Source organism: Brassica oleracea, chromosome C9, assembly GCF_000695525.1.
Source record: "Brassica oleracea var. oleracea cultivar TO1000 chromosome C9, BOL, whole genome shotgun sequence".
In the NCBI taxonomy this organism is placed as follows: domain Eukaryota; kingdom Viridiplantae; phylum Streptophyta; class Magnoliopsida; order Brassicales; family Brassicaceae; genus Brassica; species Brassica oleracea.
The window spans coordinates 38,846,696-38,861,578 of NC_027756.1; the positions used below are offsets into that span (position 1 = coordinate 38,846,696).

The 14,883-nt window shown below is 36.0% G+C and overlaps 2 protein-coding genes across 3 annotated transcripts; both read left to right on the forward strand.

The window, feature by feature from the left end:
• The first annotated feature begins 9,384 nt into the window (after positions 1 to 9,384).
• On the forward strand, positions 9,385 to 11,544 carry LOC106313142 (E3 ubiquitin-protein ligase At4g11680). Of its 2 annotated transcripts, none has more exons than XM_013750885.1 (4): positions 9,385 to 9,816; positions 10,000 to 10,520; positions 10,601 to 10,955; positions 11,146 to 11,544. In XM_013750885.1, exons 2-4 carry the CDS (start codon positions 10,033 to 10,035, stop codon positions 11,287 to 11,289), a joined length of 987 nt encoding a protein of 328 aa, XP_013606339.1. In that variant the 5' UTR covers positions 9,385 to 9,816; positions 10,000 to 10,032; the 3' UTR covers positions 11,290 to 11,544. The 2 variants fall into 2 exon arrangements, with proteins under 2 accessions (XP_013606339.1, XP_013606338.1); XM_013750884.1 differs by having other exon boundaries at positions 9,387 to 9,816; positions 11,143 to 11,544.
• Positions 11,545 to 12,016: 472 nt separating this feature from the next.
• LOC106317355 lies at positions 12,017 to 12,817 on the forward strand. The gene has a single exon (XM_013755184.1). The coding sequence runs from the start codon at positions 12,279 to 12,281 to the stop codon at positions 12,606 to 12,608; it is 330 nt and encodes a 109-aa protein (XP_013610638.1). The 5' UTR covers positions 12,017 to 12,278; the 3' UTR covers positions 12,609 to 12,817.
• The last annotated feature ends 2,066 nt before the right edge of the window (positions 12,818 to 14,883 follow it).

Sequence of the window (14,883 nt, forward strand, 5' to 3'; positions counted from 1 at the left end):
GTCTTCCAGGCCAAGTGATTTCTCCTGCCTTAAGATAAATGGAAATCAGGTAACCAGCTTGGGCAAGAAGGATAATTCCTAAATCTAAGAGAAAGAGGAAGTTTTCCAATACATACGACATCCTTTAAGAAAATGGAAATATTCTATTATCTAAGGATATAATGAATATTTCCAAATCCTAAGAAGGGAGGCACAACCTCTTCTATAAATATAGGTTTCTAAACCTAAAGAGGGGGGTCCAAGACGTCCATAACCAGAGCTCACCAATTCTACAGCCGCCAAGGCAAGATTCTACACATAGAAGACCTTCTCGGACAAGCCTATGAGAGGCTGATCCCGGCGGTTACTATCGACCAGGGGAAGATATATGCTTCATGCAGCACGTCTACAACTCTACATACTGGCCCAGGTCACGATCTCCAGCATACCGACAGGGACACTCCATGCTCATCAAAGCATATCGAAGTGCCATGCTCCCTGCAGCATATCGACTACTCCACCATCTGTTTCGGCCATGTGCCCCATAGAACAGATGACTCCTATCAGCTACAAGGCCACATGCCCATCCAGGCTACGTGCCTCCATCAGAGCTATGTGCTCCTTAGGCCATGTGCCCATTAGGCTACGCGCCCACTTAGGCTCCATGCCTCCACCAATACTTGAACTACGAACGGCTTGATCCCTCACTGAAGGGTACGTAGGCAATCCCCCCCTGAAGGATGCAGCTATAAATCCCAAACATCTTCCTCGGTACCTCAAGGACCAACCTTGGTAACCGGAACCCTCAACTACAGATCAGGAGGCACCCATGGACCGATCCTGGAGTCGGGACCATCAATTGCAGACCCAGAAGACCCTGCGATCTTCACTACAGATAGGCGGTTCCTGCCTAACGACCGACCTTTCTTACTGCTAGTAAGGCACTGACGACATATACCAGCCCATACCCGTACGACACTACCCTTAGAGCAGGATCTCATGGCTTATCCACGACCGAAGCAGGAGAAAGTACCACGACGACCAGTCTCCTTCTTCCTATCATTCCGTAGTGCTGAGCACGAATCACTTGTACACAAAAATCCCCTAACAATATGAAACCTGTACTTTTTGAGATCGTGACGGCATAATTGGCAGCTCTTTTCTACTACTCGCTTCTGATGTAAGACAAAATCTGAGCTTTGGGTGCCTCTGCATCAGCCCTTCCGTCATCCCCTGTACACTTACACAAACTTGTTACATCTCACAAACCCCAATGAAGTTTCGAAGAGTAACAGAACGGTTGTAATTCTGTGATAACGTGTTCAATCACTACATGTTGTTCATTGACTAGTTCCCTGATGAAGTGATGTCGAATGTCAATGTGTTTTTTCCTTGAGTGTTGCACTGGGTTCTTTGATATGTCGATTGCACTCTTTGTCACTGTAGACCAGGAATGATCCAGTATCCATGCCATAGTCAGCATACATTTGCTTCATCCACATCAGCTGCATGCAACAACTCCCCATAGCAATGTATTCTGCCTCTAGGGTAGACAATAATACAGAATTCTGCTTCTTGCTCAGCCATGAAACTAGCTTGTTTTCGAGAAAGAAACACCCCCCACTGGTACTCTTCCGGTCGTTTACACTCCAGCCCAATCTGCATCACAGTATCCATCAAGATTTCCATTCGATCCCTTTGACTAGTAGATCCCAAGGTTAATTGTGCCTTTGACATATCGAATGATTCTCTTAGTTGCCTCCAGATGAGACTTCTTTGGTTTTGCTTGATACCTAGCACATATCCCCACACTTAGACTTAGATCTTGTCGACTAGCCGTAAGGTAAAGTAAGCTTCCGATCGTTCCTCTATACAACTTCGTGTCCACTGGTTCACCCTCCTCATCTTTGCAGCTTTTGTTTGTAGAGATCATCGGAGTTTTTGCCTCCTTGCAGTGATCCAGTTGAAACATTTTCAGTAGTGCCTTTGCATAGGTACTTTGCGAGATGAAAACACCTTCCTCTGTCTACTGTATTTGTAACCTGAGGAAATATTTCAACTCCCCCACCATGCTCATTTCAAACTTTTTGGTCATGTCTTGAGTGAAACCATCTACAAGTTGTTTAGATGTTCCTCCAAAAATGATGTCGTCAACATAGATTTGAACCACCATATCCCTGTTTTATTCTTCAGCACAAACAGTGTTTTGTCGACACTTCCTCTGATGTAGCCTTTGTCAACCAGAAAGTTTGTCAACCTTTCATACCATGCTCGAGGTGTTTGCTTCAAGCCGTATAGGGCTTTGTTAAGTTTGTACACATACTCAGGATTAGTTGCATCTTCAAAACCTTTTGGCTGATGCACATATACTTCTTTATACAGTACCCCATTCAGAAATGCACTCTTAACATCCATTTGGTACACTGTGAAGTGCATGATACACGCCATACCAATGAACAGTCTGATAGATTCCAATCTAGCCACTGGAGCAAATGTTTCTTCAAAATCAACTCCCTCGATTTGCAAATACCCCTGGGCCACTAATTTGCTTTGTTTCTGACCACAATTCCATTCTCATCAATCTTGTTCTTGAAGATCCACTTAGTCCCAACTATGTGACCATCAGATGGCTTCTTCACCAACTCCCATATATCATTTCTGATAAACTGTTCTAGTTCCTCCTGCATGGCTTGGAACCAGAACTCATCCGAGAGTGCTTCAGTGTGGTCTTTCGGCTCAATATTTGAGACAAAACATGCAGGCTGCACCATTTCTCTGAAGTTGATCTTCACACCTCTTGTTCTTCTTCCTTCATTCACCTTGCCAGTAACATCACTTGATGAGTGATTTCTGTGAATATTTTGAGTACTCATCTCCTGAGACAACTCTGAAGGTTGTGATGTGTCGTTCATTGATTCAGTTGATGGATCATTTAATGCATCCGATGGTGTATCCGTCTTCTGTTCCTCATCGTTTTTCCATTGCCCTGTTGTGACATCATCGAACACGACATTTACTGACTCCATGATCATCAGGGACTTCAAGTTGTAGACTCTGAATGCTGAGCTATTCGCTGAGTACCCCAAGAACATTCCTTCATCGCTTCTTGCATGAAATTTGCCAAGATGCTTTTTGTCGTTCAGAATGTAACACTTACACCCAAAAACGTGCAAGTAGCTGAGGTTTGGTGTTTTGCCTTTCCATAGTTCATACAGAGTCTTGATAGTTCCTTTTTTGACATATACACAGTTTATGATGTAGCATGTGGTGCTAATAGCCTCTGCCCAGATGCTCGGCTTCACATTGTTACCATGCATCATAGCTCTCGCCATCTCTTGAAGCATGAAATTCTTCCTTTCTACCACTTCATTTTGTTGAGGAGTTCTCCGTGCAGCAAATTGCTGAACTATTCCGTGTTGGACACAAAAGTTACTCATGGCTTCATTCTGAAATTCTCCCCCGTGATCACTGTGAATCTGCTTTAGTCTTCTCTTCCCATTTGTAACTTGAAGTGTCCAGATTTTGAAGTTTTCCAGTGTATCAGACTTTTCACAAATGAATCTGACCCATGTGAACCTTGAGTAATCATCAACCAGAACTAGAACATACCTCTTCCCTGCTATGCTCTCTGTCTGCATAGGACCCATAAGATCCATGTGTATCATTTCAAGCATATCCTTTGACTGAATATATTGAATCATCTTGTGTTGGACTTTGACCTGCTTTCTTTGATTGTAAGGTCCACATACTGTCTTCTCCGTTTCCTCCAGCTGAGGAATGCCTCTGACTGCACCTTTCTTGATGATGTTAGTCATATGCCTCATATTCATGTGACCAAGTCTTTGATGCACAGACTTGTTTCATCATGTGCAACAAAACATTGTTGTACACTCTGCCATACATAGCAATTGTTAGCAGATCGTATCCCATGTAGTATGACTCTGTTCTCCACATTCACAGCTTTGTAATCTTTGCTTGTGAATTTGACCATCAACCCTTCATCACATAGTTGATTAATGCTGATTAGGTTTGTTTTTAGTCACTTGACTAAGAACACATCCTTCAGAGGCGGTCTGGTTTCAACGGTCTTTCATTTTCCTTTGATCGCTCCTTGGCTTCCATCTCCAAATGTAACTCTTCCTCCTTTCAACGGCTTTATATCTCTGAGATTCTTGCGTGCTCCTGTCATATGACGAGAACATCCACTGTCGAAGTACCATGGATTTTCATCTTCGGACATTAATGCCACTGCTTCTGATACAAATGCCATGCTGCATCTCAGACCTCTGTGGATAGGTTGTTGAGTAGGTTTCACTGTTGTATGTCCTAAATCAGAGTTCCTGATCCAGACTTGATTTCGAGATCCATTCCTCCAGTACTTTCCTTGTCTCAGCAACTGATTTACTTTCTCCCGATAGTGATAGCATTTCTTCTTGATGTGACCTGGTTTTCCACGGTACTAACATCCTCTCTCATGCTGAGTCTCTGATCGTAGCACCTTCTGGAGATTCTTAACTTTCTCAGCTACAGTCTTTGAAGTAGTACCTTCAATTGTTGTTCTTCCTTTGAAGTTGGAACTTGGAACAAATTTGATGGGTCATGTATCACTCTTTCCATACCCAGTGTATCCTAGACCTCGAGGAGTCTGATCTTGTCTTCCCAGACTCAAGATTTTATCAAGTTCCTTTGACCCAGTGAGCGTCCTGGCAGTCTTGTAATGATGTTCCAGCTTGGCATTTAAGTCAGACGATCGGGCCTTCTCGTTATTCACTTGTTTCTCTAGTACTTCAATTTGGACAACAAGCCGTTCATTCTCCTTCTTCAGATCTGAGGTATTTGTCTCTTTCTTTCTTTCATCATCGAGTTCTTTTCTGAGATTTATCACCGTGTCTTCCAACCAGTTTTTCTCCTTTTTGAGACATAGATTCTCCTTACCAATCTGAACTACTGTCTCACACAGTTCTTGATAGTTAATTCCATCATCACCATCTACGCTTGACTGATCATCGTCAGTGTCAGTTTCTCCTTCCATGAACTCTGTGATGCCAATGAATGCTACGAAGTTAGCCAGCTCCTCTTCATCACTATCTTCTTCTGAGTCTATCTCATCAATTCCGATCATCGACTTCTCACGTCTCCTCTTCTGATCATTGACGCATTCCAGCTGAGTGTTTCCAATTCCTTTGCACTTGTAGCACTTGATTTCTCTCCTTTGGACAGTTGGACATTCAGTTTTGTAGTGTCCATATCCCTTACACTCATGACACTGAACCTCCGTTTTATGATCGTTCTTTTCTGAATCAGATGTTCGTTTCTCACCTTCTGCAGCACGTTGTGATGTACTTTCCCTTCTCTGACCTGATTCGGCTCTACGAAGAACTCTGTCAAAACGCTTGACTAGCATACTTACTGGATCATCGTCATCTTCTCTGTCATCTGATTCTTGTGATACCAGTGCGACTCCCTTTCCTTTCTTTCCTCCGTCAATCTCCATTTCATGTGCTCTCAGCATCCTTACCACTTCATCAAAGCTTATCTCATCTGTATTTAGAGAGACTGACATAGCTGTCTTGTACGCGGTATACTTAGATGGTAGACACCTTAGGAAATTCTTGACCAGCTTCTTATCCTTGTATTTCTTTTCCAGTATCAAGGATTTATGAGCTATGCCACTGAGTTGTGAACTGAATTCTTCAACTGACTCGTTTTCTCCTATTTTGAGATTCTCAAACTTGGATGCTAGATAATCCAATCGTGAGCTCTTCACTTTTGAAGTTCCTTCGAAATGAGTTTGTAGTATTTCTCATGTTTCCTTGGCGGTCTCACATCCTTGAATCAGCTCAAAATGCTTCTTTGTAACACTGGCAAGTATAGCTGAAAGTGCTCTGGAGTTAAACTTTGCCATCTTCAGTTCCATCTCGGTCCAATCTTCTTCTTCTTTGTTAGATTCAACACCATTCTCGTCCTTGGCCTTTGGTTCTGACCATCCAGTTGTCACAGACTTCCACGCCATGGCATCAATCCCTCGAATAATAGACCCCATTCGTGACTTCCAAAGTCCATAGTTAAATAAAATCAATTTTCTTCTTCTTCAACTTCAACTGTGTCTTCTTCACCATCCATTTCATCTTCTGGAAATATTAAAAAATCAAAGTTAATTAGGTTTAAAGACCATGGTACCCTATGTAAATGCAAGAACTAACCCACAAAGTAAAGCACATAGTACACCAGTGAATATCTCTACAAATATGTGTTATTGTTAGTATTCTTTTAAAGTGAACTTACAAGTCTCTCTTCAAACAAAACTCGAACAAGATCAAGACCCTTCTTGACTTGCTCCCCTAGCCTCACACGTCCTAAGATCGAATACAAGATCTCTAGAACCTCTACCCCTTATCCCTTAGTGTTATTCACTCGCTTATAAGCTTAGCGGACTCCACTCTTATGCTAAGAATACAATTCTTTCGACAACCCTAATCCATAGGTCGAGTATAACTATATATACAATACAGCCAAGTCGGCTATCCACGCCTATCTACCCAATATTCACTATCTACCCAAATAAGGCAAGTTCCTTAAAACTTCTCCAAAGTCTTTTAGAAACTTCCCATCGTGAGATCTCCATTCTCCAAGGTGAATCTCTTCAAACTTGCTCCCCAAGATGTTTTCGTATTAACTTTGCCTTGGTCTGCAATCCATTCTTCAAGTTGCAATTTTCATCTTGACTTGTTCATCCGCACATACAGTTCTCTGTTGCAGACTCTGCTCCATTCGCTTGCTTTACTTGTGTCTGTATCAGAACGTTTATCTGATCTTTGCATCTACACTTTAAATTTTGAAGTATTTGATTAACGTCATGAATGAAACATTAATTAAAATTATCCCTATTCTACGTGCAGATTGTACACCATACAAGTGCCGATATTTACTAGCAAGTTTTTAATTAGTAAATGTCACCGGTCATTAAGATGGATCTAGAAACTTAATCTCTCTCTCCGTTGTTTTAATAGTGGTTAACAAATAAAATATATTTTGTCTTTTAGGTAGAGATGAAAATTTGAAATTACAATTGGATTTTATGTTGTCATCGTCAACAGTTGGTACTTACTATTTTAAGAAACATACCATACATAACGATACAGCTTATTCCCTATTTCCAGTCTCGGAAATTTCGAAGTTTTACTTATAGGTACATGGATGGTGTCAAATACGTTACAAGACATCAAAATATTAGAATGATAGACCAATTCACTGAAGGCCTAAAACTCATGAGCTAAATCCAGAAGATAATGCGCATTATATACCATTACCGTATTCTAATTATAAGATATTTAAATTATAATTTTGTTTTGAGTACTGAGTAGTATGCTTTTAACATATGAGTTGATTACACAAAGAGACACATTTTGATTTTCTATTACATCTAGAGACACTTTTTACGTGTGATACACTTTGTTGTGGGCCAGCAACAGATTGTAGACAATTTTGTCCTTAATGGAAATGACACTTGTGGATGGGTGGTTTGTGGACTAGTGATGCGTGGTTGGGTGATTTGTGGACGGGTGATGTGTGGATGAGTGATGATTAATGTGTGGATATGTGATGTTAATGTGTTTATATTAGATAACGTGGACATTAACCTGATTTTCCATAACTTTTGGTAAATATAGAGACACCAACTAATAAACATTTGGTATACTATAAAACTTAAATCAAGAAGAGAAAAAAATGATATTGTGAGTATGAACGGAGAGAAAAATCGAAAAAGCGTTTACTTTTTGTCGGAGAGTAATAGATCTTGCATGTCAGAGATTTCTAATCTAGGGAATTTGCGCTTTGTCATGATGTGGATGAATGTAATTTTGATTAGAGTTGAATTTAGATCCCAAGATGATGAATGGAATCGAATAAATATTGTCCATATCCACAACTAGTTTATAATTCTGTTAAGATGTTCATGCCCACAACTAATTTATAATTCTGTTATCCACGCTTTGGTGTTCACGTGCACATTTTGTTTACACATTAATATATATATATGAACATGGATCTTAAAAGATAGATAATTTTATATATAGTTTATTATGACAATTATTTTTGTTTAATATATTTTAGATCTTGAGATAAAAGTAAATAAATACATAAAGTTGAATAAGAAAAATAATAAAATGAAATAAAAAGAGGAGATAGATTTTTTTTAGTTTAGGGTCATAAGAGTCTTTTTGACAAAAGAAAGTGTATCTCAAGTGATAAGTGTCTTGTAGTGTAATTTGAATGTGAGAAAGTATCTCTATGTGTAAAAAAATCTTAACATATACACGTATAGATATATATAATCACATTTAAGAAAACGATACATACTTGATTGATCTTTGAATTACCTGCAACAAGTTGCAACGATATATGAATGAGTCCTCTTTAAGACCATTTCCAATAGAATCTTAGTGATTAATATTCAATCTCAACATTCACATTTCAGATATAATTATTTGGAACTTTACCAATAAGGAAATGTACCAGAACATACGATTGCTTGACCAAGGACCTCCGACATAAACTGAACGTTCTAGAAATGTTAATTTTTTTTTGTCAACTTTTTTTGGTCAACGAAATGTTAATTCATTTTTATTGTATTCGTAATTGGTTTCTCTTATATTATTTTTCTTCGTCACTGTATATATAATCCGCCAAATATAAATCAAAGATTGAGGGCAAACACAACGTGGAGAATGGGGTCCAGTACTTGGATGATAGAAACTCTTCTGGTTGATATTAGTTAGCCAACCATCCCCACTCCTTCCATCTCCTCCCGCTAATTTATTCGATTTTGTTGTAAAAATTAGTATTTTTATTAATATTGTAATCTCCCAAAGAATGCGTGTGTATATTAGTTATAACCTAAATAATTTTATTTCATTTTTTCTTTATATTTTTACAACAAGAAAATAGTGGATTATCGATGCTTGCTCTGTTATTTTTCTAATTAGAAACAAATATACTCAATATCCTCCAAAAACTTTGAAGCAAGAAGTTACAAAAAAAAAAAAAAACTTTGAAGCAAAATTAAATATTTTCGTTATCTCAAAACCATTATAATTCACTATTTCTGTTAAAAATATATGTGTGGATATATGTATATATTTATATTTTATAGGATTAAATACTAACCATACTGCTTACAAGGTAAAGTATGGATGCCGAGAAAATAGCATTTTATGGTTTTTCCCATATTGCTATAGTTGGGGAAATGAACAACAAGAAAAAGATTTTTCTGTTATAACAAAAAGATCGTGATATGGTGACTTGACTTGATTGATGACTTCATCGAGATGTTCTTCTTATCCATTTCCTTTTCCGAAAAGTAAAATTATTAAATAAATAAAAAGTAGAGAAAAATCAAATAAAATTTTGCTCTCAAGTTCTAGAGAGAGAGAGAGAAACAGAGTAGTAGAGCGAGAAGGGTCTGCTTTGGCGGTTGGAAGCAGAAGCAGCAGCAGCAGTTGCTATCAGAACTTTGCTTCATATAAACAAAAATCTCAGGAGTTAGATTAGTCCAACGGCTCTCTTCTCCCATTCATTAATTCTCTTCAAACCAAAGCAAATAAACAGAACCAAAGCAGAATACATAAACAATCCTTTTTGTTGTTGTTATGGTTTGATTCTTGGTAGCCATCCCTCGCCCAACTTCACCTTCTCTGACATAATCACAACACCTTCCCTTTTCTTCTCTCGTTTCTTCTATCTGTCCCTATATAATCAGTTAATCACATATCGTGGAGTTCGTGTACGGAACTGAGTTTGCCTCTTTTTTGTTTTTTTGGTGGTTGCAAATAAAAGGTATATATGATTATATATTGCTTTACTGAAATTTCATGTGTTTTAATTATTGTTAGGCCATACAAATTTCGTGATTTTTTTTCTAGCCCCTAATCTTGCTGTGTTCTTTCATGATATTTTCGTTTATATACTTTCACGTTTCAGAAGATTGATCCTTTCTATACAATATTTTCTCTTGTGAAGGTCTAAATTTTGAAGCTTTGGAGAAAAATTCCAATGGATACTGTTCAGTCTGAGTCATCTTCCAGTAATACCTCCATCACTATTTCATCCTCTTCGTCGTTATGTACCACACCACCACGAAGTGAAAGCACTCATGTTACTGCCCCTATTGTTCAAGAGAGGCTTCCAACTTCCTTCTACTTAAGATTAGCTATGAGGGTATCCAGAGCAAGATGGTTCATCTTCTTGAGAAGAGTTTTTCACTACCAGAACGGATCAAGATCAGACCTTGGCTCCAACCCTTTCAACTCCAGCACGTGGATGATGTCTGAGCTCATAGCTCTGTTTATTCAGCTTACTGTCATAACATTCACACTAGCTATCTCCAAAGATGAGAGACCTATTTGGCCGGTGAGGTTATGGATCACAGGCTATGATGTGGGATGTCTCCTTAGTCTCATGCTCTTGTATGGTCGGTTTCGCCAACTAGACCATGACCATGGCGATATTGAGCAGCGACATAGAGGCACAGAAGACAACAGGTAAACTTATCTTTTCTTTGATTCTGAATCATATAACCTTTGCAAGATCTTGAAGTTGTATTGGAATTGTAAAATTTCAGGAGCTCTCGTTTGATGAACAGATGCAGAACGTCGCTAGAGCTTTTCTTTGCGATTTGGTTTGTGATTGGGAATGTTTGGGTGTTCGATTCTAGGTTCGGTTCTTTCAACCATGCTCCAACTCTCCACGTCCTCTGCGTCTCTCTTCTAGCTTGGAACGCTCTCTGCTATTCGTTTCCTTTTCTTCTCTTCATGTTCCTCTGTTGCATTGTGCCTCTCGCTAGTAGCCTCCTTGGATACAACATGAACATGGGATCTTCAGACAGAGGAGCATCTGATGACGAAATCTTTAGTCTCCCTAGCTGGAAATACAAACGAATCGATGACAATGCTTCAGCTCCTGCAACCGATGATCCAGTAAGTCCTAATACTTTGACTCACAAATCAAACTAGCTAGTCCCATAACGGTTCATGCCCAGGACACTGAATCATGCTTTGAATAAAATAGATTCCATACCAAGCTAGAACAGAGTCATCACATAGTAATTACCACTTAAGGATTGAAAAGGGTTAGATTTGATATTTGTTTTTTTTTTATTTGCAGCAGTGTTGTATATGTTTAGCAAAGTATAAAGACAAGGATGAAGTAAGAGAGCTACCATGTTCACATAAGTTTCATCTAAAGTGTGTAGATCAGTGGCTTCGTATAATCTCTTGTTGTCCTCTCTGCAAACAAGATCTTCCCAGATGATAAAAGGCAAACACCCTAAAGCAGACAAGAGCTCATAAGAGTCAAAGTCTCTGAAATTAAGTTATATAGTTTTTTTTTGGTTTGGTTTCTTCTTTCAAAGGTTTTTTTTTTCTTGATTTGATATGAAGCAAGTAGGTTATTTGTGTGAGTGTCAACTTTTTTGTACAGAAAGAGCTCACCAGTAATCCTAAAGTACATTGTGAGGAGATACATATAGCATCTTGATGTAGACTTAGTAAACTTCATGTGCTACTTTCTCTTTTTGCCTTATATTTTCAGTATTATTTGCTAATGAAAACATATATTACCCCCCAGTGATTTTTAATTAAACCATGTAAGCTCCATAAGGTTCAAACTAATTTAAAAGTTATCACATTCAGAGTATCTAGGCGTTCAACTCATGTCGATTATAAAGTTTGTTTGGTTCACACGGTAACTAAACCTTTTGAGATGACTTTTGACTTTCCAACTATCTCTATGTGAGGTGCTTTAATTTGGGTTTGAATTTTAAGGTCGTTCCCAAACTAAAAATAGGGTCAAGCCCCAAAAAAGCTAGCAAATGTTACTGTATAGTTTTCTAGTTATAAGATCTTCAAATTAGTAAGTTTTTAGTTATAAGATCTTCAAATTTAGTAAGTTCTGGATTCTCAATTTGGCGCTGACAAAATTAGATTTTTCAAAATATTTTCAGTAATCAAAATTTGGGTTATTCATACATTCCTATCTATTTGACAATTCATAACATTATCCTCTCCCAATTGTGCAAGTGTGTAACCAGAAAGAGAAGAATATAACAAGAAGTCAAATAGATTCCCCTTATTCTTCTTTTTATTTTCTAGAATACTAACCAACTGAATCTTTAAAAAGCAGTTTGCAACGATTTTTAGCTGCCTCCTCTCACAAGTCACCCATATAAGTACCACATATACATTCCTTAGAAACAACAACGAGACCTGGCTGCAAATCATTCTTTATTTTCCATCAAAACCATGGCGAGAGAAAACCCTTCAACCCTAATTCTTGGAGATTCTATAAGTTTAGCTAAGATCAAATCTAAACCTTCCGGTGGTTCTGCCCTTGAGCCAACCAAGAAACAGAGCCAAAACCAAAACTCACCGAGTTTACGCCGTTGGGGCTCGTCCTCCAGTAAACCTGGGAGGCAAAACTGCCTATGTTCTCCGACGACACACGCTGGTTCTTTCAGGTGCAGACACCACCGTGCTGATTCCTTGACTCGTGTCGGGTCTATCGGGTCGAATCTCGCTGTGCTATTGTCGTCCAAGTCGGGCCGGTTTAGTGACGCACTCAAGGCTCAGTAAACCGCTATAGCGGGATGTGTTCCGTATATAATAAGAACTAAGAAGTGTCGGTTTTGTGATTGTTTCTGTTGACATTGATAAATATTATGAAAAAGAAGAAAAGGAATATGAAACCGATTGAAATTGGCCTAAACCGATTCAAGGTAAATTTTATCTATTTTTCGATGGTTTAAATTATATTTTTAGCATTTTTAGCTGCACATTTTGTACGCTTCATCAATTAAAAGAAAATCAATTTGTACTATTAAGAGACTAAGCTTGTAAAACCTTATGATATTCAATGGGTTGATTAAGCTTGTAAAACCATCTATCTATCTACCTCCTATATATTAAAAAGAGAAGCATTACAACATTTGAGGTAGTCATATGTCATTACCACAATGAGTCTTAGAATCTTTAGAAAAATATGTTGGTCCATCTAAATATATAATAAATTTTTTATTAAATTAACCATAAATTCGTTATTAATGTTTTTCATTCTTTCCTTAAATAAAAATTACGAAATTGCCTAATGTGGCTAAAGTATATATGAAAATTAATGATTTTGAATAATAAAAATTTGATAAAAATTAGTATATTCTCTATCATATTTGTTTACTTTAAACTAATAAGATAAATTAAACAACTACATTAACCATATAATAAAAATTTAAATTTTTCTGTATATGTTATATTTTGATTTTTTTAAACGACTATAAATTACTAAAACTGTTAAAAGTCTCACATTTAAATTTTTGCGATCCATGTTTTAAAGGTTTTTGTTATGATAAAATATAAATGATTACAAAATCATATAAGTAGCTGACAAAAAAAAAATCATATAAGTAAGAAGTCTCATTTAATAAATATCTCATATATATTAAAAGGTAAGCATTACAACATTTGAGTTAACCATGTGTCAACACCACAATGAGTCTTAGAATCATTAGAAAAATATGTTGGTCCATCTAAATATATAATAAGTTTTTTATTAAACTAACCATAAATTCGTTATTAATGTTTTTCCTTCTTTCCTTAAATAAAAATTACGAAATTGTCTAATGTGGCTAAAATATATATGAAAATTAATGATTTTGAATAATAAAGATTTGATAAAAATTAGTGTATTATCTATTATATTTGTGTACTTTAAATTAATAAAATAAATTAAACAACTACATTAACAATATAATAAAATTTTAAATTTTTCTGTATATGTTATATTTTGATTTTTTTAAACGACTATAAATTACTAAAACTGTTAAAAGTCCCACATTCAATTTTTTGCGATTCATGGTTTAAAGGTTTTTGTTATGATAAAATATAAATGATTACAAAATCATATAAGTAAGAAATCTTATTTAATAAATATTAAGTGTAAAAAATATATATTAAAATTGAACTATATACCATCTAAAATATATAAATATTTTAATTTCAAAATTTGCTTTGACCAAATATTTTGGTAAATGTTATTGAACAAATATTGACAACTTAATATTTAAATTTTAAACTTAGCTTTGAATTTTTTTTAAAAGTACTAAAAATATTTATCACACAATGAAAATTTTGTTATCCGTTAGTTAAAGTTTTTGTTATAAAAAAATACAAATGATAAAATAACCATATGAGTAGAAATCATCTTTTAATATATATCAATACTAAAAATACATACTATATATATGTTAACGTCATTTAAATTTAATTATAGATAATATAAAATAGAAAAAGTAATTGTTTGGATTAATGAAATTTATTTATGTGTTCAATATATATTTATTATTTTTTAATAACAATATATATTTATTATTTTTTAAATATGTAAAAGAACATATAATACATAAAAATAATATATATAATATTTGTTCTGCACAAGGCACGGATCCTAACCTAGTCTATCTTTATATATAAAGTAGACTTTTTCTCTTCTTCCGACAAGTGGCAGAGGGGTTTGCTGCCACGTGTCCTCTTTTTTGTTTTTTTACATTTTAGATCATTTTTCTTTTAGATTATTGCAATTTGGTTCACTATTTTCTAAATAAATTAAATATTTAAAATATATTTATATTTTTTTTTTATTTTTTGCTGCGAATAAAGAAATAAGTAAAAAATATAAATATATTTTAAATATTTAATTTATTCGCAGCAAAAAATAACATAAACTTTCGTTATTTTATTATTTTTTACTATTTTCTATTATTTCATTTACAACTATATATTTATCTTAATATTAACAAAACGAAAGCAGAACACATAATCTAACCATAAAACCACCATAATCCCAGAGAAAAAAAAA